This window comes from Anguilla anguilla, chromosome 1 (genome assembly GCF_013347855.1).
Source record: "Anguilla anguilla isolate fAngAng1 chromosome 1, fAngAng1.pri, whole genome shotgun sequence".
NCBI lineage: Eukaryota > Metazoa > Chordata > Actinopteri > Anguilliformes > Anguillidae > Anguilla > Anguilla anguilla.
Window position 1 is genome coordinate 68,946,342 of NC_049201.1, and position 26,202 is coordinate 68,972,543.

Consider the following 26,202-nt stretch of genomic DNA (forward strand, 5'->3'; position numbering starts at 1 on the left):
CTCTTATGGGTTCTCATTGAGTGCAATCTCAGCATTCACAGAACCAAGGAAACCCCCCCCCCCCCCCCCCCCCCCCCCCCCCCCCCCCACCCAGCTTGGTTACCCTTTCTAAATATGTTCAGTTTCCTCCCAGCACAGCAGCAGCAGATTGTGAGCCGCGAGGAGGAACTGAAACTTCCTGAACACGGCAGCCTGAGTTGCCGAACGCAGAGCTCCATTTTAGCGCTTAGAGGCCCTGGCCTCTGCGAGCCTCCTGAGTCTGCCGTCCCCCTCGCCGCTTGCCTCGGTCAGTCTGGATTCACACCGCTGCCTCGCCGCCTCGCATCAGCCGTTAGCCTGGCCAAATCTAGTCTCGGTGAGGCCACGCTAGCTACCAGGTGCCACAAATCTGAGCGGCCTTTCAATTAATAATTGAACCGAATCATTCACCTGTTGCCGGAACTTGGAATTCCCCCTTGTGACCCGACCATTGAAATGAACTGCCTGAAAGGTTTCTGGATATGGTAGTTGTTTTCTTTGCATGGCAGGTTGTTTTTCATCGCTTGTCCTCGGACTCTTATCTCAGTTTATTGCCTGTGTAAGATCAAAGTTTCGGAGTTTAGATGCAGTCTGACCCGTAGTCTGGCGCTGCTCATGTGATCTGGCACCGTCAGATTGATTGATAAGGTCTGTTGTGTGAGGTTTGTGTGTTCGTGTGACCGAGCGCCTGTGAGATCTTGTGCACGCCTGCCTCAGCGTAATTATCACATGATTATGTGTTTGACAGGCCCCAGTAGAGGGAGAGCACAGGCACTTATGGAGGTGGGAGAGGGGAGGGGGGGGGGGCTCAACAGTTTAATAAACAAGCCGATGATAGATTTTTTGCATTACTATTTGCCAATGACTGGCTGAAAGGCGACAGAGAACAAAGCGTCTGAAAGCATTGAAGACCTGCCCATTATCCGAGACCTTTCTCTTCACTTAGAGGTGATGTGCCTAAATGTAACAATTTGAGGAAGTTTGGGACCAGGGTTAGAAAAAAAAAAAGCCAGAACCACCTGCATCTGGCGGTTTGCAAATCCCACACATACAATATGGGCTTCTCTTTCGCCCCTGTCTTTGTTCTGTGCTCAAAAGAGCTGTTAAATACCATATGGAGGTAATTTGCTGTTGGCCGTTTTTCAGTAAAAGTGATTTAAGGATTCCTCTCCTCCCTTAGGTAAACCTACCCCTCTATAGCCTGAGATACTGTATTGGGAGAAATTGAATACGAGAGAGGCTGTTTCGTGTAACACCTTAATGAGTCTGTTTCCACGCTGACACAACGCATGTGAGAGTATGAGATGGCGTAACTTTGCCAGAACTGCGAACGCTTTCGCCACACGGACGAACCGTGGTCCGAGAGAAAGGGGATTGCCTGGGCCCACAGGTTCGGGTGTGAAATTGCCCTGCGCCCTCTGTGATTGGTGGAAATGAATGGTCGGCTTGTGCAAACGTCCCCTGGCATGCTTCATGCCTTTTCCCTTATTTTGAACGTGTGTCGTGATCGCAGTGCAAAAAAACATCAGCCGTAGCGCATTTTCTCTTTAGTTCCAGCTGTGCAACGTTGGAGTAATGCTTCATCTGATGGTGACGGGATTTAACCCTGTTCTGCATGCGTGCTAAACCGTCTGCCAGAAGTGTATTATTAAGCAAGAGTTTGTGTATATTGTATATAAAAAGAGAGGAATTACATTGATAAAAATAAGGCCTGTGCAAATGCATTACAGTAATAATGTTTACTGATATGATATCACTATAATAGTAATTATAGCAATAACATTAGTTTGGGAGATCTAGCCTGAACTTGCTGCCAGAGGATTGCAACAGCACTACTTTAAACCTTACAGTTTGTTTGTGAGAAAATGTTCTCTCTAGATCACAAAACTGATTTCTGTTCATTTCACACAAAAATGGCTTCGGTTATTTGAGGAGCTTGGATATGCATTCATATCTTTTGTGATATGAGCAGAAAAATGGGGCTTTACATACGTCAGGGGTTTGATTCCAAATTCCGACCGAGAGCAGATGTACTTCAGTCACGTGACTGTACCGTTGCTGTCAGCTGACCGAACCCCACTGCACATACCTTAGGGTTTCCCTGCCACTGATCGACGGGTGGGCTGAGAGGGGATGTTTTACCAGCCACAGCTGGGCCTCGCAGAGACCAGCCACAACACTGAGATCTCATCAGCTGTGTCCACAGCGCCCCATCACTGACACAGGTCTACTCACTGCCCAGGTGCAAACCGCTGCTCACAATGGCTTAAGTGTCTCTCTTTAAAAATTCAGGGTCCTATCTGTCTATCTGTCCTGCCTGCGGAACCACAGGAGAAACCTACTTACTTCACATCTCGTTCCTGTGACCTGTTTCGAAATTCCCCTGCTTTCTCGTCTCCGTATCTCCCCCGCGCTGTTCCTTCGGTCTGAAGCGTTGCGTAAAAACCGCAGCAACATTTTTGTTGAAACAGCCGCGAGAAGCTCTTTGCAAATTTCATTATCAAAATGAAAAAAAAAGGTTTGATAATGAATGTAAGTCTGTGGTGTAGATAAATGGTTAGGGAAATGGTCAGCTGTTGCTCTGGGGTTGCGGGTTTGATTCCCAGGTGGGGCACTCTTGCTGTATCCCCGAGCAAGGTAGTTCATACGAATTGCTTTAGTAAAGATCATACCATATAAATAGGTTGTATGTAAAATAATGTAAGCTGTGTAGGTTGTCCTGGACAAGAGTGTCTGCTACATAACTAAAATCTAGAGAAAAAATAAGTAATTCAGTATCGTTCCATTTTTGGGTAGAGACAGGTCTGTATAATGTTGTGGTTAAGGTCTTATGGGCTTTGTTGTATGTGGAATTAATTTTCCTCCCGCAGAACTGATCAGCTGATGTGTTGAGGACTGTAGGCCACATTGAATCTGATAGAACTGTGCTTTGTTCTTCACTTTGATTAATCAGCTCGAGCGCGTATTTGCCCCAGTTTTTCCCCATACAACCCCGTGAGCTTGATTCGTGGTAAAATTAACAAAAAATGCATGACAGTGGGGAAAAAAATTCAATCCACAAACCACATTCAATTGTGTTGGTTTGATTGTATTCAGATTTCCTGCAGAAGTTGCAAATGCAGCATTCATGTTCACTTCCTGAATTTTATGGAAATCGTAATCCAGAGCGATTTAGAAACCTCTCAAATATTATTTAGCATGGACCACTGCTTGCCGGTAGTAGCAGTAGTCATAGCGAAGCAAATATCTTCAACTTCACGGTAATTTTGGGGAGTAAATGTAAATTTGTTGTAAATGTGCGCGTTTGTTGTTTTTACTGTCTCCTGTTATTCCTTCTGGAAATTTTTGTACATGTCTGGTCATTCCATGAGCAAGCACACATACTGTTATTAAGAGGATAGCAATTCCTTATCCAAACACGTCTTAATTTGGCTCTTGAGTTTATTCTGTGTATGTGTGTTTATGTGCTTGTGCACGTTTGTAAAATATTACTTTTACTTTTCTGGCCTACACTATGGTTTAAAACATACAATGGTATTGTTACTGCAAATTGAATATCTGAAGCAAAATTTATTTTGTTTGGGGAATTTACACATTTCTGAATTAAATATGAAACTGTACAGTATCTCTAAATCTTTTTGTTTTACAGTATGCATGCACCTTTTCTGTCATTGTTCAGATGCATAATCGGTTCAAAAGGATTATTTGTGTGGATTTTACAGTTCTCTTTCGGATGTGATTGATGCTGCCATCTGTAATATAATGAAAGATCGGTTCTGATGTGTGATGTTGCGATCCTGTTTTCCCCTCAGAATAAGGAGAAGGAGAGGATGAAGGAGCGAGAGAAGGAGGCCAGAGAGAGGGAGGCGAGGTACAGCAACGGTCACCTGTTCACCTCCCTGACAGTTTCGGGAACGACGCTGTGTTCTGCCTGCAACAAGAGCATAACTGCCAAGGAGGCCCTCAGCTGCCCCAGTGAGTGACTCCAGACTCTAACATATCAGTGAATTTAAACAAAGTCAGTTAATAAACCGAAATCTGGGTTGTCTGTTGGAATGTTATCGTTATATAGTACTCAGTTATGATAAAATGTTCTGTATTTAAAATCCCAGATAACAGAAAACATTCTCACAATGTTGCTTGGCATGTAGTGGTTACAACTTTGGCAAAACATTGTCGGAGAATTTTATCGTAGCTGGGATGTGGCATGCTGGTATGTGATGTTTTTTTATAATAAACAGCGCCTGCCTTCATCCAGGGGGGAATTGCTTCTGGCTTTTAATGTCTGCGTGTTTGCCCTGCGTCAAAGGGGCCAACAGTAACAGCATTTTAAACATTGAAGTCGATCCTGAGCGGCGGAGGTTAGCGGTACGCGACTGCGCAGTGCCGATGCGTTTACGCGCTTCGCCGCGATGCGCTCTGCCACGCTGGATCTCAGCCTTTTGTTCTGGCACGCAGCCCTCGTGAATTACCAGCGGCAGTTTGAGGGGGTCACTGTCGGGAGGCCCCGACCACCGTGACCCCCTGTTCAAAAGGGCTGGCTTTGATAAGTAATGAGTATGAAGTTGGAATTGTGCGGAACATGTGTAGATTACACAGCGCATAGTTATAAATATGGCCACGTTTATGCAACAAGATTAAAAGGGCTCGTGCTCGGAGAACAGAGGTGAAAATAAAGGACATTTTCCTCCAAACATGAAGTTACAACAGAGAACGTTTGTACTATGTCGGTACAAAAACCCAAATATTTGAAGTGATACAACATGAAGTAACAAATAAGCCTTGAATATCTTAATTTATTCTAGCTATACATGTGCTTTACTGGCTATTTACGAAGTGGGTTCTTATAACCTCTGGTGTGCTCCAGAGTTTGGAGTAGCTCGTAGTTTTGCTGAATTGTAGCAATGGGACGATGAAGCTTAACAAACAACTGAGTGGCTGGTGCTGTCACATTGTAGCAGTTACTTATGCATCTGAACCAATCAGTGTTTTGCAGTGCAGAGCAGAGTCTTTCAATAGGTTTATTAGAGTCTGATTGGGTGACCACGGTGGTGTCAAATATTATGAGGAGGATGAAGCCTCACCTTTGCCAGGGAAGCCAGTGTAGAGGTCACAGGTTTGATTCCCGGGGGGGACACTGGCTGTTGAACCCTTAAACAATGTACTTGACCTAACGTTGCATAAATGAACATCCAGCTATGTGAATGTATTATATGTTAAATATGAGCAGTGTAAGTCTCTCTGGATGAATGTCTGCTAACTACCTAAATCAAAATCTAAATTATGGCTAAACTGGCTGTGTATGAACACGGTCTGTACTTGGATCACACTGCAGGCCTTCATTGCCACGGTAACAAACACTGAGAACAGGACTATGGGGGTGTTTGCTTTTCAGTACTCTGCAGACCAGTCATACGGTTATGAAATATAAAACGAGAAAAGAAGCCTCCTTCTCACTATCACAATCAGAGAGTTACTGGAAAAAGCTCAAGTCCGGCGCAGTGTTTTCTCTGCGTTGCTTAACTGCAGTTTATACAGCACACTAGCCTTCTGTATTGCAACATTAGACACTGCTCAGTGCTAATTAAATGTGATCAGCGGTATTAATGACTAGCAGTGCGCTGCACTACATAAGCAGGGTTTGATACATCGGACTGGGGCACCTTACTGCCCTGCGCAGATGCACACTGGCACCTTGCAGCAGAGGGATAATATTTTGTGCACATATGGGAGCTTACTGCGTTAGCCTGTGCGATTTGTCATCATCAGACCCCTCCCGTAAAGCAGCTTTGCTGTAGAGTGGGGAAGTGCTTGATCAGTGCACTGGCCAGACAGAGGGAACTAGAAAGGGATGAGGCAGCGTCGGATCAGAGGGGTTTTTTTGGGGGGAAAAAAGAATAAAAAGACATCAAAAGAAGAGAGGGAGAGAGAGAACAGGAGCGAGGGAGCAAACGGGAGTGATTCCTCCCTTGTCCACTTCCCTCTTCTTTTTTCTTTTTTCTTTTTTTTTTGGGAAAATCAATCAGCTGCTGACTTCCAACAGCACCACCCCCAACCCCACCCCCCTCCACCCACCCCTACCCCGCCCCTCTGCACCACCCAGACAATGGTGTCAGTGTGTGGGGAGAGAAGATCAGACGGCCTGCCTCCCTCCCCACCGGGGAGGAGGAACAGCTGGGGGGGAGGAGACAGGCAGGGCGAGGGGCAAACAAATAAAGGGGTGGGAAGAGATGGGAGCAGGAGCGCTGTTTAGAAAGAGGGGGGAGAGGCACAGTTTAAGTTGTAGCATATAGGTTTAGGAGAATAGCATGGGAGGACTAGAGGCCAGATTAAAAAGCGATAGCTAGGAGAAGACAGAGCCGAGAGACAGCGTAAGGGCAGCCATATATAAACCCTGCTCACTGGGCAGTGAAAGGAAGACTGAAGGGGAGGTCTGAGAGAACGGGGTGAATAGACAGAGCACACGCTATAGGCCGAAACAGGAAGTAATGGGGAATGGTGTAAAACAGTGTGGATGAAGGTGTAGGAGACCTGAGGGGGTCAAAACTCCACTTTAGGACCTGTTGTTACGCTCCCGTGCTGGGTAGTTAGCTTGCCCTGTTAAAATGGACAGCTGTATAAATGGATTATGTGTTAAGTGCAGGTGAGGGCCTAGTCTGAGTAATGGGTGTATGCTGTGCATGTAGACAGCAGTAGTAGAAGTCAGATGGTTTAGGATCCGCTCGGAGGAGCTGGACTTGGGTGTTTGTGGGTCGTTTTCAGTTTGGAGGGGGAGGTCTCTCGTCCGGCTCCGCCCCACGCATCTGTCATCAGCTTGTCATTACAGCCCAGCCCCAGCTCAGTGCCCTCACCTACACGGCTCCCCGTGTCCCTGTGTCACCTCTGTCCTCTGTCCCCCACAATGCACCTGCACCTGTGAAGCAGCCCACTCCATGGGGAGTGTGACGTGTGATCCCACTCACCACACACTCTTCTCTGAGTGTACCTTCACACACACACACACACACACACACTTGTGAGTGTACACTCGCACACACACACACACACACACATCACACTTCTGAGTGTACCCTCACACACCATACATGCACACTTCTTAGTGCGGCATTTCCAACGTTTCACTTAATGGATATGCATATTAAATACATTTATTTTGGCTTTTGTTAATGGGATTTGTTCATTTAAGTTTTTTTAATTAATTTGAACATTAAAATTTTTTTTAAAGGATTTTTCACACGGACCACCTGACCTCGCCTGACGGCACACCAGAGTGCCGCGGCACACCGGTTGGGAAACGCTGTCTTAGTGTACCCTCACACACCACACTTCTGAGTGTACCCTCACACACACACACACACACACTTCTGAGTGTACCAGCACGCACACACTTGAATGTAGCCTCACGCTCATGGCCAGAGGCAAAGCTGTGGTCAGAGAGAGACAAAGGTAGACCTGTGAAAGCAGAACAGAAAATACCAGAAGGTCAAAGAGGAGACAGAAAGGATCACGCTAGGCCACAGACAGAAACAGACAAAGGAGAGAGGAGAGACGAAGTGGATAAGAGGAGAATCATTAGCGTTTTTACATTTTCTTAACAGTCACCGCTTATCCTGATTTAGCCTCATGGCTCAAAGCCTTGTGTTGTTTTGGGGCATTTTTGTGTTGTAGACATGACAGAACATGCGTTTTGTAGAGCTAAGTCTACCTCAGCTGTTTCACCTTGACATGGGGGGGGGTTTTGAAGTAGGATTTCAAAGAGACAGACAGTGGGGGGGGGGGGGCAGAGGGAGCAGGAGGGGGTAGCCTTTTGGGTTGGGGGAGTAATTACACATGTCTGTTGCCAACGGGAGCGGGGGGCGGGGGTCTCTGTGCGTTTGTTTGGGTATTTGGGGAGGGGGGGGGAGGTGCTGGAGAAATGGCAGGGGGAGTCGTTAAAACAACAGCTGCATCCCAAGGGGGAGGACGGGAGGTTATTGATTCAGGATCGGGGGTATAATTACATTTTGGAGGTAAGTGAGGGTAGGGGCGTGTCATGAATACATTATCATTGTGGACCCCCCTGGAGGGGGGGGGGGGGGAGGGGCTGAAATGAGCTGGAGGGATGGAGTGAGAGGGGGAGAGAAAGAGAAGAAGAGTGTCCTTCATTTATTGAACCTTGATGGAGAGGTAGTGATTATTTGCACGCCAGAGGGCGTTGGGACTAGTCTGTGCCCCGCGTGTCTGTGAGCCTTGGCCGTACTGCGGGGTCGTGTGAACTTTGGCTTCCATCGCTGCATTGTGTGCCGTTGGAGCTGAACCGTTGTGCATGGGTCTGGACTGCGTGTGTCTGCAGCTGTAACTCCCAACAGCTGTCCCCCTGTGGGGGGGGGGGTCTACCTGCGTAAAGAGAGCTACCACCAGCACCTGCATTCCGCATTCCGACCCGCTGCCTGTGAGCCTCCTACTCCTGCTGATGACTCAGACCGGCCCTTCTGAGCACACATGCATGAATTGCGATTAGTTACAAAAGAGAAGAGGAATATAAATAAATGAATAGGAATGCAGATTTGCATTTCCGGCAAAGGGCACTTATCTGGAAAAATTTGTCAAAAATCACACGGAAAGACTCGTAAGAATACCAGTGTTTAGTTTGCGATTGTTTAGCTAGGCTTTCAGTCAGTCGTCATCACAGTTGTCATACAGTGAGGTAAGGTTTCTTCTGTGCACTGGTGAATTTTAACCCAGTGCACCTGCTCCTGTGGGCGGTACAGTCCCTTTCTCCTCTGATTCATATAATTTTAGTCATTTTTTCATCAGACCTTTGCTGGATTCACTGCTGCCCTTATATATTAAGTACAATGAAATGCAAATCCCCCTGCCCAGCCCATCAATCTGAAATGAGCTTCAGATCCTCGGTCTCGGCTCCATTCGATGGTCCGAGCGGTTGTCATGGGGAGGAAGAGGAGCATTCTGGGATGGTGAGCTCCGTAGGCCGTCGCACAGTGTGCAGCCTACGCTGACGACAAGGCCTGTGCCAATCTGCAGTACTCAGATTCTTTGTTTGCCGTATCTATGTCTCCCCCTTTTCTAATACACAGCTGCAGCCCCCCCCCAGTGCCCCCCACCTCCCTGTCAGTCCCCATTATAATCCAGAATTAGTACATCTGGGGATTCCAATGGGGGTGCGAGTGATTAACCGCCAGTCTGTCGCCCCCCTCCAATCCCCCTCCTCCCCCCATACTTTCATATCTAAAATACCTGCCATTTACAGCTCTTAAATTCGAATGATATATTGGCTTGGTTCAACCCTTTTAACCCTCTCTAGGGTTAATGGTGGAATGTATGTGTTTAAAATGTGCATAATGATTGATGCAGTATAATGCAGTATTACCATGGCAGACAGGTCAATGCTACAGTATCAGGATTTTGTCATGATTTGGGATAGGATCCTATGTCTCTGGAAATGATTTAGGGTAATGCTGTATTTGGTGTGATGCAGTGTGTGTGTGTGTATGTGTGTGAGTGTGTGTGTGTTCTCATGGAAATTACTTTCAGTCCTTGTCACAATTACGGCTGTGACTGGTATTACAAAGGCGATGGCAGGTACAGTGAGAAGTATGGCTCTCAAGAATTTAACGAAAAAGAGAGAATTATTCATTTTTCAGGAGGGCGTTCTTCTGCTAAAGTGAGTATGTACTGCACCTGAAATACGTATCACAGGAGGAGGAACAGCACCAGCCGCTTATGTACGGAGCAGATGCATTGAAAAGCCATTGAGCAGAAAAACAGAGGCACAGGAGAAGTACATAACTGCCAAACCATTATGCTTAAACGCAGCATAGCATGGATACAAAAGTGAACACAGAGCCTAACCATGAACTACAAAGCCAACCTAAAATCGTGTTTATATGGTGCCAAACACACCCAGAAGAGCAAAGTGAACTTGAATTTTGCCACCACACTAAGATTTACCTGTAAATATTAATACATATTTTATGACATATTGTATTCATGTAGCAAACGCTCTCATCATGAGTGATTTACTGTGCTGTAGAAATGTAAATGCATTACTCTGGTACGCTGGATCAGAGTTCACCTAACGGTCAAGTCCACAGATTGTGAGTGTGTGAATTCTGGGTGCCAGCCTTACGGAGGTGGAACCGTGAGCAGGTTTTACCTGGCGTCAGAGTGCGATTGGGCCTATGAAAGCAACGCCCAGCAGCGCTGACTGTAAGACACCTGCAATCTTTCACGTTTATCTTCTCAGCAGCAGCTGATTCTGCAGCAGGTCTCGTCCAGGTAGCACAGCGAAGATGAGAATGCGTATGCGTTAGCGTAGCCTAGCCTCCGCTCGCGCGCAGCGGCGGCGGTGGTATTACATCACCACGGGTCCGTGTGACCCGTGGAGAGACGGGGCGCGCGGTCGGAGCGGGGGTCCACGGCGAGAGCGGTTCTGCCGGAGGGTGCGGAGTACAGACAGACGGGTCGCCCCGGCAACGCTGTGTCAGTACACACGGGATTATCCCCACAGACACTGATTAATGTCCGGATTACGGGCCCTGGCTCAGCCCTATTGTTTCACTCCCCAAAGCCTAATCTGAGGGGCTGAGATTACGCAGGCGGGCAGATTACACCAGAAGGGTGTTCTATATCAACACACTGTGCGGTAGCATGTAGTGCTGTAATAAACAGTTTAGACTTAACGCATGCAATAAGAGGCAATTCATGTTTCTGTCGCCCTATAGAAAAGCATTGTATGAGTATGTTCTGGGACTAGTGCTTTGGCTGCAGTCAGATGTATCTATAAAGATGATAAGGAGAGGTAAAGCCAGTGTAATTTTCAGCAAACATGAGCCGGTGCATTTCAGCCTCATTCCAACACCACGTGTTGCGGTTCTCTAGCTGTGGATCTGCTGGAGATTCACTTATTGTCTAAATCTTTTTTTTTTCTCTCCTCAAATTCACGAGGGGTAATTCAGCTGTACGTAACTTCATTGACTTATTGCTCTGGGCAGAAGAGACTGCCTACTGAGCAGCAGAGGTCAGATCCATGCAGTAGTCCTGTGGAATAATATGATATTGTACAGAACACTCTGTGGCAGCAAGCAGGTGTGAGGCTGTATTGTATTTGTGGAACATTTGTTCTGTGTAACTTCGTTAAGGTGCTTCTGTTTTTCAGAGCGCTGTGGGAAGTTAAAATCTGAACAGGGAGAGAGGGGAGAGATTTTTTCCCTTCGGGGAAAATGTTTTTAGATTTGCACTCTGGGACGACCTATTTCCAAACATATTTCACCCGTGGAAAAGGCAGCGATTGTTCTAGCATAGGCACAGGCCCTGTTGGTTCAGCGAGGCAGTACCAGGCCTGTTTATTTAGGGCTGAGTGGGGAGTTGGTGAGTATGTGTGTCTGGAGTCTGGGCAATGAATAGAGCACAGTGTGCTTGTGATTTTAATGATCTGGGAACAGGAGGGAGTGTGAGCAGGGTGTGTGTGTGTGTGTGTGTGTGTGCGTGCACATGTGTGTGCGTGTGTGAGTGCGCATGTGTGTGCATGTGAGTGTATGCATATGTGTGTGTGTGTTCATGCGTGCGTGCATGTGCACGTGTGTGAGCATGCACTCGTGTGTGTGTGTACGTTTGCGCGTGTGTTTGTGTGTGCGCGTGTGTGTGTGTAATTGTGTATAAGTGGTCGTCTGTGTCTGGTTTGGTGCATATGAGCTCACAAGTCCTGGCCTGGGGCCACAGTCTGAGAGAACAAGGCCAGCCCTGTCCTGCTTAACACACAGACACACACACACACACACACATACACATACACAGACACATACACACACACACACACACACACACACACACACACACACACACACACACATACACACACACACACACACACACACACACACACACATACACAGACACATACACACACACACACACACACACACACACACACACATACACAGACACATACACACACACACACACACACGCGCACACGCGCAGACATACATAGACACACACACACGGACACACACACACACACATACACACACACACACAGACATAGACACACACACACATATACACACACACACACACACACTCACACACAGACACATACACACACACGCAGACATAAACAGACACACACACACACAGACACATACACACACACACACACACACACACAGACATAAACAGACACACACACACACACACACACACACACACATACACACACACACACACACACATAAACAGACACACACACACGCACGCAGACATAGACACACACACACACATACACACGCACACACACACACACACAGACAGATACATGCACACACACACAGACACCCACACTCATGTATCAGCTGCACTATGACCCAGTGTACCTACAACCACGTACGCATGGAGCAGTATTGTATCTACACTCTGCCTTTACGTCAGACAGTTCAGCACACGTAGACATGAACACCTAAGGAAGTGACAAACTGCACACCACCGACACCTCTGCTGTCTCTCGTCTGCTGCACTTTGCTCCAATTATCATCTAATCTTCTGTGATGTTTAAACTGTAAATTATATGGACTGATTCTTGAAATTCTAAAGTTTGTATTCAGTCTTTTTAAAGCATTTGCGCGCATCTAATTTTGCACTTTTTCAGCACTTTGCCGAGCAATCGGTCTGAAATAACGCCCCTCCCCCGCTTCATTTTGGGAGGAAGTGACCTCGCCACCTCCTGATCATCTGTTTTCTCATAACTAGGCTTTTTATAAATATTGCTTTTACTGACGAAACTGAATTTCTGTCTGTCAAAGACGCGTACCGTCATGGAAACAGATGTCCCTGAGAGGAGTGTGTTCTCATTTGTAAAATGTACAGTAAATAGAACGATGTGTGCCATACTTGGAAAGAGAACATGTTCTTTATGTCTGCACAGTGACTGAGAGGCTGAGTGGCAGAGTATTGCTGAACCAGGGACTCTGCACTTGCACAGAAGCCTTTGTGTGTAAGAGAAAGAGAATAGATGACATGGGAAGAGACACAGGGAGGGTTGAATGGCATATGTATGCATATAAATGAACACTTATGTACTGGCGCGCTGGTACACTGATGCATGTTATCATCCCGGCACTGTGAATGAATAGGAGCTTAATGCTACCAGCTGTTCTCTCAGTGTTTAAGAACCTCTTGAGGACCTCCCTTTTCACCCCCTTTGACTTTCCCCATTCCCCAGCTCTTACCCGCTGTTCCCAAGACACAAACACCCGCCCCCCCCCCTCCCCCTTCCCTGAATTCCCCCAGCACTGTTTAAAGAGGACTTCCTGTCTACACTGCACAGGAAGTGGGGGCCCTTTAACAATAGACCGGACTAAGAGAGTGGGTTAAGGGGGAATGGAATAAAGAAGGTGAAGAGGTAAAGGGAGAAGGAAAGGGAGGGGGGGGTTTCTGTGCCCCCCCCCCCCTGGTCCAGTGTTGCTGCAGTTTGGGCGGTGTGTTAGCCCCCCCCACCCCCCCGGTCCAATGCTGCCGCAGTTTGGGCAGTGTGTGCTAGCCCAGCTAAGCAGGAGCTGTGAACTGCGCCGCCGCCGCTGCCGCCATGACTCAGCGATGAGTCACACGAGCGCTCAGACGCCGGGCGACGCGACTGCCGAAACGCCCCGAAACCGAGGGCCCGGCCCGCCGAGTCCTGTGAATAAAATCAGCCAATCGGCCGCGTGTCCTGAACGAGCCCTGATACGTCTGTCATCAAATGCCCTGTGGTGCAGTATTCTACACTTGTTACACACCCAAACAGTGCTGTGAGGCGTTTTACATTAACTCACTCCGTTAAGTGTGTGTTTGTCTTTAATGTTGTAGTCGGTCACTAATCAATGTAAAACGTGTGAGGGATTCCGGTGTTTTTATTGCCGGGCCTAACTGGCACTGTCCCGGTCGGTACTGTATGGAGACGAAGGACCGGTTACTTGACCTCCGCGCTTTCACAGCCTTTATGTGTAAATGCCTTTAGCTTTTGACTTCCCGGTCCTTTGTAGTGTTACTGGAACGGGGTAGTGTTTTGATCTGCTTTTCCTTTGTGTCTTTCAGCCTGCAATGTCACCATCCACAACCGCTGCCGAGACACCCTGCCAAACTGTGCCAAAATGAAGCAGAGGGTAAGAGCCAGGCCACCACTTCGGCCCTCAGTGTAACTGTCATACTACAGCTACGACACCAGTCAATCAGTAAATATTCTGGACATTTACTGTGATGTTTAGTGCAATAATTGGTATACTCTTCAGAATGTGTAGTGTAATTTAAGAATGTAGACGTTTAGTCACTGTTACAAGCTCTTCACACAGATCAAGGGCTGTGTTAGAATGCATTCTTAATTTGTTTTGCAGACAACAGTTTCCAGGGCAACGTACATAGATTACCATTCTTTCTTGGACTTTCATGGACATTCTTTCTTATCCACTTCAAATATACTACTGGATATGTGCTGAAGTACTTTGCTATAAGTAGCTTGTTCAAGGGTGTAACTACATTTATTGAATTTGGCCTTGTAACCATGTTAAATGCTCATCTAAATGTAAATGTCTGTCTAATATAAATACAAAGGAGATAGTGTGTAGAGGGCATATACAGTTAACTGCAAAAGTATTAGGACAGTGGCACAATTTGTATTGTTTTGGCACTGTAATCCAGCACATAGGATTTTAAATAAAACCTGGAATATGAGGATAAAGTGCTGACTGTCAGCTTTAATTTGAGAATATTTACATCCAGTGATGCATGTAGGAATTACAGCCCTTTACATACATAGCCCCCCCCCCCCCCCATTTAAGTGGAGGAAAGGTCATTGGGTAAATGAACATGAAATGAAGTCATATTTAGTACTTTTCAGGGCTTGTTTTTTGTACATGTAGTTGTATGCCTGCCAGCCTCTCCTGTCACAATGTGCAGATTCAGTCTACTGCCACTGTGTGTAAATGTGAGTTGTGATTCGCTGTTGATAATGAATCTGGCTTCCAGCAACAGAAGTTGGCTTTAGTGAGGAACAGCTCAGCACTACAGAACGTGGCTCTTCGGACAAAAAGTGAGTGCGTTTTTCGTTTACCTTTCCTTTTCCCACTTTTATCTGAAACTTCAGTGTCGTTTGCCTCAGCTTTTTTTTCGCTCAACTTTTCCATGCTGTGTGATTCTTTTCTTTCTGTTTCTGTCACGAAGTCGCTCAGTAGCGGCGGCAGAGGTGAATATGTCAGTGCTGTACGGGGTGGTGCTGCCACCTGTTGGTCAGACCTCGGGGCTGCAGTTCACCGCCTGGACACAGTGATTTTCTGGTCAGCTCTAACAGTAACATAGCTGCGCCCGTTGCTGGGGGAACAGGCCGTGCCGGTCATAGATGACGGTCATGTGTCGACATGGTCTTAATCACATTGTGCTTCGCTATGTGTCCCTGGCTTATAGACTTTGGTAAACACAAGTAGTTTCTGTTCCTTTCTTTGCCGCTCTCCCTCTGTGTCGGTCTGCCCCGTAGCTCCACGTGAAATGCTCCTTTATCTGCCCCCGCCGGACGACTCACGGAGCTCTCACTCTCTCTCTGCGCCTCTCTGCCTGCGGTCCTCTCCCCCCCTCTCTCCTCCATGTTCCCCTACCTCCCTCCCTTCCGCTCCCTGCCGCTCTCGCTCCCTCGCTCCCCTCCAGGCCCCATGCTGAAGGAGAGGCCCAGCTCCGCCATCTACCCCTCCGACCTGCGCCAGTCCCTGCTGGGCACCCGCCGCGGCCGGTCCGGCCTCTCCCTCTCCAAGAGCGTCTCCACCAATAACATCGCAGGGTGAGCCCGCTGCGGGGGGGGGGGGCTGGGAAGGAAGGGTGGGGAGGGGGGTGGAGTTTGGGGTGCCGGGTAGAAGATCTTTTTTGGGGACAGGGGACAGGGCCATAGCCCGGAAGTGTCAGGCTTTTGCTGGGTGGCGGACTAGCGGCGTTAGGCCGGAGTTACGCGGGACGCGGGGCGTTCGCGTAGCGGAGGTGAAGCGAGCCGCGCGTAGCGCGCACTTCACGCACGCGCGCTCTCCGCGCATGACCTCGGGTGTGTGCAGCAGCTGTGAGTCACTAGCACGGGCGGGCGAAAGGAAGCGAGCTCCAGTGCGCTTCCTCTACGCGAGCGCTCTGCGCAGCGGTGTGATTCTGACCTCACTGAACCGATACCTTTCACTAGATGTGCTGTATTTAGGTTGAGGATGTAGGTTAAATTTACACACACATATACAGTGTACACATACACACGCATTCACCTGCATGCAGAAACATGCACATACAGGGCAATAGATAGCTCATGTTACCCTTGAAATCTTTCGTCCGAGTAACGTGCGTATCCGGTGATGAATTTGCTGTAGTCTAACCCGCCACAGCTCAGCGGTGTGTGCCACATTGTGAACGTGTGTGTTGAGTTGGTGTGCTATGCATAGTAAAGCATTACACTGGCTGTGTGTTACTGTCTGTGTCAATGCATTAGTCTGTACTGTACTGTGCTACACTGGATTGTACTTCATTGGTTTTGACGTGCCGTAGTTAATTGTATCATTGTGTCTTTGTCTCTTTTTTTTTTGGTGTGTCTGTTTCTGTATGTTCTCACGCTGCCTCCCATATCACTGTCTGATGTGGTCGATCTGCATGCGGGGCCTCTTTGTTTCTGCTAAACTGCATCTGTCTGGGCGTGTTCCTGTGCCTCTTCATGCTCGCCGACTGTGTCCTGCTGCCTGTGTCCTGCTGACTGTGTCCTGCTGCCTGTGCTTGGCTTGCTTGCTTCTCTGTGCATGTGCCATGTGCATGATGACTGTGTGTTATCTCCGTGTGTTGTGTGTCTTTCTTTTTCTGTGTCCATCCATCCGTCGTGGCTTTATGTCTGTGTCCTTCTGTGTTTTTCTCTCCATGCCCCTCTGTCTGTCTGTCTGTCTGTCCATCTCTCCCCCCTGCGTTTTTCTCTCCACGCCTCTCTGTCTGTTTGTCTGTCCATCTCTCCCCCCTGCGTTTTTGTCTCCTCTGTTTCACTGTGCGTGTGTCTGTATGTCCATCTGTCAATCCCTATTTGGGTTTTTTGTGTGTGTCCCTCTGTGTGTGCTCCTTGCTGTGTTTGCGTGTGTGTGTGTATGTGTATGTGTATTTCTCTGTTCCTTGCTCTGCGTGTGTGTGTGTGTGTGTGTGTGTGTATATTCCCTTCTTTGCTTGTGTGTGTGTGTGCGTTCCTTGTTCTGTGTGTGTGTTTGTGTGTTCCTTGCTGTGCGTGTGTGTGTTTGTGTGTTCCTTGCTGTGTGTGTGTGTATGTGTGTGTGTGCATGCAGGAACCTGAATGATGACTCTCCCCTGGGGCTGCGTAGGATCCTGTCCCAGTCCACAGACTCTCTGAACTTCCGGAACCGAGCCATGTCCATGGAGTCTCTCAACGACGAAGGTGAGTGGGCCAGAGAGGAGAGAGGGAGCTGTGCAGTAAGGGCGAGCGAGTAAGTGTTGGGGGGAGGGCCGTGGAGAGGATGATGAGTGCAGGAGGGAAAGAGGGTAAGGGGTAAGGGTAAAGAGATACAAAAAATAATGAATAACTATCTAGCTAGCTGTAGTTTTAATGAGTGTGCTCTTTCTCTATCTCTCTCTCTCTCTCTCTCAGGAGAGGTGTACTACGCCTCCATGCTGGAGGAGCTGGAGCGGGAAGGGCGGGACTTTGAGGTGGACTCCTGGAGCACAGCGGTCGATTCCTCCTACCTGCAGGCTCACCGTAAAGATGTCATCAAGAGGCAGGATGTCATCTATGGTGAGGGCGTGGTACTTTCTGCCTCCCTGTGCATATAAATATCTCTCTCTCTCTCTCTCTCTCTGTCTCTCTCTCTCTATCTCTCTCTGTCTCTCCCTCTCTCTCTCTCTCTCTCTTTACCCCCTGTCTGGGGCCCATTATGTGACCCAGGTAGTAATGCCGTTTGGGCCCCGGGCCCCCCTCTCGCCCGCAGAGCTGATCCAGACGGAGCTGCACCACGTGCGGACCCTGCGGATCATGGACGGGGTGTTCCGGCGGGGGATGCTGGAGGAGGTGATGCTGGAGCCGGGCGTGGCGCACGCCGTCTTCCCCTGCCTGGACCGGCTGCTCAGCCTGCACTCCCGCTTCCTGGCCCAGCTGCTGCTCCGGAGGAACCACAGCCTGGCGCCCGGCAGCACCAACAACTTCACCATCGACCAGCTGGGAGACCTGCTGCAGGAGCAGGTACGCTGAGAACCTGAGCGGCCCAATGCCTCAACACCCTGCTGTATCAGAGCCTGAACACCCTGATGCCTCAACACCCTGCTGTATCAGGGCCTGAACACGCTGCTGTATCAGAGCCTGAACACCCTAATGTATCAGAGCCTGAACACTGTGCTGTATCAGAGCCTGAACACCCTAATGCCTCCACACCCTGCTGTATCAGAGCCTGAACACTGTGCTGTATCAAAGCCTGAACACCCTAATGCCTCCACACCCTGCTGTATCAGAGCCTGAACACTGTGCTGTTTAAGAGCCTGAACCCGCTAATGCCTCCACACCCTGCTGTATCAGAGCCTGAACACTGTGCTGTTTAAGAGCCTGAACCCCCTAATGCCTCCACACCCTGCTGTATCAGAGCCTGAACACTCTGCTGTTTAAGAGCCTGAACACTCTGCCCTATCAGAGCCTGAACACCCTAATGTCTGAACACCCTTCTGTCAGAGCCTGAACACCCTAATGTCAGAGCCTGAACACCCTGCTGGGTCAGAACCTGAACACCCTGCTGTATCAGAGCCTGAACACCCTGCTGTCACAGCTGTCTTTATGGGAAATGTGTGTGTGTGTGTGTGTGTGTGTGTGTCGCAGTTCTCAGGGCAGAACGCAGACGAGATGAGGAAGGCCTACGCCGAGTTCTGCAGTCGACACCTGAAGGCCGTCAAACTGTACAAGGAGCTGCTGGCCAGGGACAAGCGCTTCCAGTACTTCATCCGGGTGAGAGAGAGAGAGAGAGAGAGGAGGAGAGGGAAGGAGAGGGGGAGGAGGCGCTTCATACATGTGAGAGCCAGAGGAGAGGGGGGAGGGGCTGCGGGACTTTTAACCAGAAAGTTGTAAATTTGGAGTCCCTGGGCAGAACAGTGATGTTCATCTCCTTTGTGAATGCAATGTAAAAGTAAGCTGTGAAAGTTTCCATGGAAATGGTATTCCACATGCAGTAATGTGGAAATGAATGATACGGTGTAATTAACTGAGATGGGGGAAGAGAGAGGGTGAGAAGGGGGATGTCCAGAGGGAATAAGAGAGAGAGAGAGAGAGACAGGGAGGGAGAGTGGGATTGAGGAATGCAGAAAGAGGAGTGTGTTTACGTAGCTGTACCAGGAAGTGTCTGCCAGACACAAAACATTCCACTGGCTCGGACCGGAGGGGAAAGGTTAGCGTGTGAGCCAATGAACAGAGAGGAGGCTATTTGTGCAGATATACATTATACTGTTGGGGCCGTTTATGACGTGAGACAGAAGGCGACATCACTCAAATCGCAGTCACAATCATGTCCTGTTTCCTTAAACGTTATTCTGCAGAACGTGTGTTTGGCCCTGCGTAGGTGACGTATGACACACGCGGTAGGAGACGTGTAAATAAAAACACCTGTCTTTCCCCCCTGGCAGCGCGTAAGCCGGGGGCCCCTGCTCCGTCGCCATGGCGTCCAGGAGTGCATCTTATTGGTCACTCAGCGCATCACCAAATACCCCGTCCTCATCCAGCGCATCCTGGACAACACCAAGGGTGAGACTGAACAGCACAGCGCGCTGGGTTATAACACAGTGCAGACCCGGGGAGGTCAGCTGAGGGCTTTAGCTGAGTCAGAAGAGAATAACATCTCCCGCTTCCACTTTCACCCCTCATTGACTTTAACATAGCAATATCCATCATCATCACCGTGGTAACCATGCACGCAGTTACATCCGGCAGATCAGTTCAGTTTCTCTGAAAAAGCTTCAGTGTCGGATCTTTAGGAGAATGGTGTTCAGTCAAGGGTGTTCATGTATCAATCCTGTACAGTGTCCTTACGAAAAGGTGCTTTGTGGATATTAGAATGATGATGATGATGGTGATAGTGATGGTGATGATGATGGTGATGATAATAATTATTTTGATGGTGATGATGATAATGAAGATGATCATGGTGATGCTGATGATTATTTTCGTTATTATTATTATTATTATTATATGAGGGTTGTGGTATTGGAGTGGGGCTGAATCCTGGCTCGGTCTTGTGCTCTCACAGGCAACGAGGAAGAGGCTTCCTCCCTGAGGCAGTCTCTGGTGCAGATCCGGGAGCTGCTGAGCTCGGTGGACCAGCAGGTCCTGGAGCTGGAGCGGACCCAGCGCCTGCAGGAGATCCGGGCCCGGCTGGACCCGCGGGCAGAGACGGAGGTGCGAGGAGGAGGAGTGTTCCGAGGAGGAGAGCTACTGAGGCGCGGGCTCATTCACGAGGGGACCCTGCTGTGGAAGACTGCTGGGTCCAGACTGAAAGGTGAGAGAGAGAGAGAGAGAGAGAGGGGGAGAGAGAGAGAGAGAGGGGGGGAAGAGAGAGAGCGGGAGAGAGAGAGGGAGAAGTAGAGAGAGTGGGAGGGAGAGGTAGGGTGAAGGAGAGAGTTCAAAAAGGAAAGGGGAGAAGAGAGGGAGAGGGAGAAGAAAGAGCATGGAAGAGAAAGATAAGAGAAGGAAAGGGAGGACTGAGAGGGAGGAACAGAGAGAAAGCAGGAGAGGAGTAGGAGAGGGAGGGATGCGGAGGAGAGAGGGAGAGAGTGGATGTGGGTGACTGTGTGCGCATTTGATTCGTTGTGTAATAGTGTGGGCGAAGGTCTTTGAGAACGATAACTTTTATCACTGTTAATGCAATCGTTCCACACAGCAGGACACAAAAGCAAGGTGCGTCCAGGCTGCAGTCGTGTGTGCATGTGTCGGCGAATTACATGTGTTTTACCCTGTGTATGTGTAGATGTGCAGGTGCTGCTGATGACAGACATCCTGGTGTTCATGCAAGAAAAGGACCAGAAGTTCATCTTCCCGTGCCTGGTCAGTCTCAGCTTCTTCACCATGCACTAGCACCATTGTCTGAGCTAGCACACGCACTAATCTCTGCACTCTGTCTTCACTGTGCACTGACGCATAATCTGAGTTTGCACACAGTGATCTTTGTACTCTTCACTGCGAGTACAAACGCTGCTTCTCTGCATCACCCTGCTATGTTAAGCAGAACACGCCTCTCCGTTCGCAGGACAAGCCCGCTGTGCTCTCCCTGAAGAACCTGATAGTGCGAGACATAGCCAATCAGGAGCGCGGCATGTTCCTCATCAGTGACTCCACCCCTCCGGAGATGTACGAGATCCACGCCGCCTCCAAAGACGACAGGAACACCTGGATGAGACTCATTCAGCAAACCGTCAGCTGGTGAGGAAACTGCAGCACACGAATACGCATGCAAAGACATGCAGAGACATGCACACGCGCGCACACACAAGCACACGCGTGCTCGCATGACGACTGCTCAGTAGCCCTGACAGATTTGCATTAGCCCATGAAATGCAAAATAAGTGATATATTTGGTATAAACAGCTTTTCATTGGTGGGTGAGTGCTCTGCACCGTATTACTGTTACTACCTAAATTAAATTTTCTGTAAATATGCACTGTGTTTCAAAGTAATTGAAGATGAAAGTGAAAATTTGAAAATGAAATTTATGCCCAGGGAAAAACTGTTCACTTCTTTGCCAAAGTGGCACATTGCATAAGAGTCATTTCACACAGCACAGCTGAAGCAAATGATAATTGCTACGTAAAACCAAAGGAAGGAAACTTGGAACAAGGTGCTGTTGTCAAACCTTGGTTTGTCGTTTTATAAAATGCTGCTGTAGAGCCAACAGTTTTAATTCACTTTATTCTCATCTACACTCAGTATAGAGTTTTAATTTGGCATTCGCTGGTATTCAGTGTTGAGAGGGCGGCCTGCAACACGACCATTTTCTGAGCCATTTTGTGAGGCAGCAATGTACTGGCACACCCCTGATCAGCTGCTGCTGGGCTCATGTGTCAGTAACGGCAGAAAAAGGAATTCTCCATGGGATTCCAACAGAAATGAATTTAATGTGGGGACTTTGTGTTCTTCTGACAGTTGCTATGGGTTGCCCATGAAATCCTCCATAGAAACGTGGCTGTATGAAGTGCTTAATATATCAGTCCCTTTGAAGTGTCTACTAAATGCTTTCACGGACAATATTTTCTGTATCGGAACCAATGGCGCCTTACGTACACTACTGTACTTTGAATTTTATGGTGTTTTATTAGCTTGGTGAACATTAGGGGGATCTCGACTATTCCTCCACACGGAATCTCTCAGATCCTTCAGATTTCTCCTGCTCGGTTTGTGGCCTGCCCTCTTCAATTCACACCATGAACTTTCTATTGGGTTTCGGTCTGAAGACTGAGATGCATATATATGCCCTAAGGGTCTCCTCAGGGTGGAGGGGCAGTATTTGCAGGTCCCAGGTATACAGGCGGCACACTGCCTTGAACTGCCCGCTTACTCTGCTCCCCTCCTTCAGCTGCCCCTCCCGAGAGGACTTCCCCCTGATCGAGACCGAGGACAAGGCCCTACTGCGCCGGCTCAGAGGTCAGCACTAAACCCACCACACACACACACACACACACAGACACACACACTTACACACACACAGACACACACACTTACACACACACACACACACACACACACACACACACACACACGCACACACACACACGCACACACACACACACACACACACACACACACACATACACACACACACACACACACACACATACATACACACACATACACACACACACACACACACACACACACACACACACACAGGCATACACACATACACACACACATACACACACACACACACACACACACATACACACATACACACACACACACATACACACACACACACAGACACACACACACACACACACACACACACACACACTCATGCTCACACACGGTGATATCATCCGCTGCACTTCCTCTTCTCCATCCCCTCTTTCTCTCTATTGCTCTGTACTCTAGGAACCATTATTTGCACATTCTGTCTCCCACTCTCTCACTTCTGACTAACTTGCTAACTCTGCGTTCCCTCTTTCTCTGTCTCTTCCTCATTCTTTCAGTCTCTCCCTCCCCGCAGCTCGACGCTGTGTCAGTGTGCTGTTGCCATGTGTCAGTGTGTTAGCTTCTCCCTCCCACTCGCTCCAGCGCGGTGGCAGAGCTGTGCAGAGCCCAGTGTGGTGTACTGTTCTTCTGCCTGTCCTTCCCTCTCAGCCTCGGAGCAGAGGAAGCGTTAGCCTCCTGCACTCTCTCCCTTTGAGTACAGCACACACTGGCGTACATTTAATCAGTCTCCGTACGTCTCTCCCCATCTGTCCTCTCTCCTCCCACCTTTCAGTTATCTGCCGCAGAAGGGACATTGTGCCCCTGCCTGCTGAAGGGGGTTGATGGACTAAATTAGCGTTTGTCTGAAATAACGGCGGATGTTTTTGTTGAGTTACCTCTGATTAGCCCGCCGCCGTCTCGTCACCCGAGCTCGCTGGCTGGTTGACGTGCTACGTGCTGTGGGCGCGCTGTTGGTGTGTGACTGGGCTGTCCTTCTCTCAGCCGATATCCAGCAGAAGGACCGCGAGGTTCTGGAGCTCCTGCAGGAGAGGGTCACCCTCTTCTCGGATCTGGCCGAGGTCACGTCAGGCCAGGAGGTCGCCCTGCCCCACAATCCCCGAAACCTCTTCCGGGCCGACACCCCCCAGGCCCCGCAGGCCGAGAAGCTGCTGACTGAAGCCATCACTGAGGGTACGAGAGAGGGCGTCGGGGGGGGGGGGGGGGGAGGCATGATTTCCACACAGTGTTTGGAGTAGCTTCATCCTGTGGTATATCCAAGGATGACAATTTTGACATTTGTTGGAAGATGAAAGTTGGAAGATTTGTTTGACTCACTGATGTAACTATGTATACAGTAGCATCATGCAATACAAGACCCAACTGAGTAAGTCAGATACGGAAACAGTCTGATGTGAACTGACTAGCTGTCTGCACTGAAAAATGATTGAACTACTTATTAACTTTTCTTCATCTCTCTCCCTTTCAGTGGACAAGCTGAGTGAGTTGCTTCTGGGCTCGTCTCTTGAAGTACCCCTGTCCTGCAGTTCCAATGGTGACCAGAACCACACAGTGGAGCCAGTGAGCAGTGAGTGTCCCTCTCTGTCTGTTTGTTGGGAATCCTGTCTTTGAGGACCAGTGAAATGGTCTCTGCCTCCATTCCTGGCTGTATGCCTGACCGTCATAAATCACTGAAATACTGTGCTAATTTAGCAAAAGTTTTCTTCATTCCTGCTACTTGTTTTCCATTGCATCTCTTTCCTTCCTGAACAGATGGAGATGAAATATCAGTCAATGGAACTCATGACCAGAACAGCCCAGTGTCTAAGGTGAGGGAGGGGGAGGGGGTGGAGAAGAAACAAATACCTTCCACTGTTCTTAACCTTAAACCTCAGCTCAAAACAATGAGTCATGTGTGCATGCTGGGAACTTGAGTTCATTTTTTTAAAGAGTAGACCGTGTAGTCATTGTATTAGTTTGGGTGTTGGATCTTGTACATTAACAGTGCAAAGCTGTCTTATATTTAAAGTTGTATTTGCCTTTAATCCTCTCCAGGACAAAAATGGGAACCAGTTGCAAGACAGGCCCCCAAATGAGGTACATTGTATTCACTTATTAGTTTTAAAGGTTTCATAAATCCCTGAGAGAGGTGTGAAATTGTGTTGTCAGAACCTTTTCATGTGAATCCTGGCTACCATAAAAAACTGGCAAGGAATTCTCCAGTTAGCATAATGGACTTTTGCCTGGAAAATCTGGATTGTGAAAACTTTACACAACCGCTTGTTACGGTTTCAGTTTTTCATTTGAGAATGTAGTATATTGTTTCCTCACATGTTGACGGGTTTCTTTCAGGAGGTGTGTCAAAGGCTGGTAAATCTTAGTGCCCATCTCCACGCACTACAGGTGAGCCACAGCGCCAATATCTCCATGTTTATTCCGTCATTTCATTTCTCCTCCTGTGTCTCCCTCTCTCTTAAACCTGTGCCCTACCTGACCCTAATCTCTCTCTCTCTCCGCACCTCTCTGTTCAGGCCACTGTCATAAAGCAGGACTCCATCGTGGAGCTGAGTCTTTGGGAGGGCCCGTGCTCCACGCCCACCACGCCCGTCCCGCTGTCCTCCGCCCCGGCCAAGCTGTGCCGCTCCATGTCGCGCGACGCGGGGCTGGACGCCAGCGCGGGGGTGGCGCCGCTGGGGGAGCTGGCCCTGCTCCAGCGGCAGCACAGCCTCCTGCAGGAGGAGCTGGTCAGGCTGAGGGTGGTGGAGGGCAGGCTGAAGGACAGCGAGAAGGCCCGCGTGCAGCTGGAGAAGCAGGTGAAGGACTTGAAGGCCGCCCCGGTGGACGGTGCAGGTTTGGAGCAGGTAAGCGTCAAACTTCCAACCAATGAAGGTGTGTCTACGTTGATCTGGATTCTTCTGTAACGGTAGAGAAGCTGAAGGTTGTCTCAAGGTTATGTTGCCTCCAGGTGTAGGTCTGCCTAGATTAGTAGTAGCCTCTCTCTCGCTCACTCTGATGTGACATGCAATGTGGTTCATTGCTGGTGGGGAAGAAGTAGCAGTGTTTGTTTTGACATGGATTGTGGAATCAGGGTGTGTTCATTTGTACAGAAAAGGCACACGTCTTCCAGAGCTAACCTTACATCAAAGGAAACTCTTTGTCTTTCTTTACATTGTGTGACTATGAGGAGTTTAATGACACTGGGTAAAAGGTGTGGACAATTGGAATGCTGAAAGCTACTTTTGTTGGTTCAACAAAATGTTGTAATTAATGAAACGTTGTAGCTCTTATGATAATGGACATAGTTCCCTAAATAGGGAGCTGCATTGGTAGAGCCTGAGGGGGGGGTTGGGGCCGGTATTCTGCATGTGGGGTGCTGCTGAGTCAAGTGGATACTTAGCTGTTAAATCCACAGAGCAGGGGAGTGTGCATCATCACATGGCCAATGAAACTATACTTACAACAGTGTTCATTATAAACACGATAAGCTTTGATTTCTGTAACTGAGCAGTTCCAAG

The 26,202-nt window shown here is 48.7% G+C and overlaps 1 protein-coding gene across 6 annotated transcripts in view; it reads left to right on the forward strand.

Moving 5' to 3' along the window:
• Positions 1 to 26,202, forward strand: part of LOC118223396 (rho guanine nucleotide exchange factor 2-like) — a 62,609-nt gene that overhangs the window by 32,393 nt on the left and 4,014 nt on the right. For 4 of the 6 annotated variants that reach the window (XM_035409900.1, XM_035409912.1, XM_035409929.1 and 1 more), the window contains 19 exons: positions 3,831 to 3,993; positions 14,089 to 14,156; positions 15,016 to 15,079; positions 15,688 to 15,817; positions 17,325 to 17,434; positions 17,645 to 17,788; positions 17,982 to 18,232; positions 18,857 to 18,982; positions 19,654 to 19,771; positions 20,274 to 20,522; positions 20,991 to 21,067; positions 21,270 to 21,442; positions 22,593 to 22,660; positions 23,693 to 23,881; positions 24,177 to 24,275; positions 24,461 to 24,516; positions 24,743 to 24,784; positions 25,040 to 25,090; positions 25,219 to 25,548. In XM_035409900.1, coding sequence (XP_035265791.1) covers positions 3,831 to 3,993; positions 14,089 to 14,156; positions 15,016 to 15,079; positions 15,688 to 15,817; positions 17,325 to 17,434; positions 17,645 to 17,788; positions 17,982 to 18,232; positions 18,857 to 18,982; positions 19,654 to 19,771; positions 20,274 to 20,522; positions 20,991 to 21,067; positions 21,270 to 21,442; positions 22,593 to 22,660; positions 23,693 to 23,881; positions 24,177 to 24,275; positions 24,461 to 24,516; positions 24,743 to 24,784; positions 25,040 to 25,090; positions 25,219 to 25,548 — 2,508 coding nt within the window. The remainder of the gene's footprint in view (positions 1 to 3,830; positions 3,994 to 14,088; positions 14,157 to 15,015; positions 15,080 to 15,687; positions 15,818 to 17,324; positions 17,435 to 17,644; positions 17,789 to 17,981; positions 18,233 to 18,856; positions 18,983 to 19,653; positions 19,772 to 20,273; positions 20,523 to 20,990; positions 21,068 to 21,269; positions 21,443 to 22,592; positions 22,661 to 23,692; positions 23,882 to 24,176; positions 24,276 to 24,460; positions 24,517 to 24,742; positions 24,785 to 25,039; positions 25,091 to 25,218; positions 25,549 to 26,202) is intronic. The other 2 variants (XM_035409904.1, XM_035409902.1) reach the window with 2 other exon arrangements.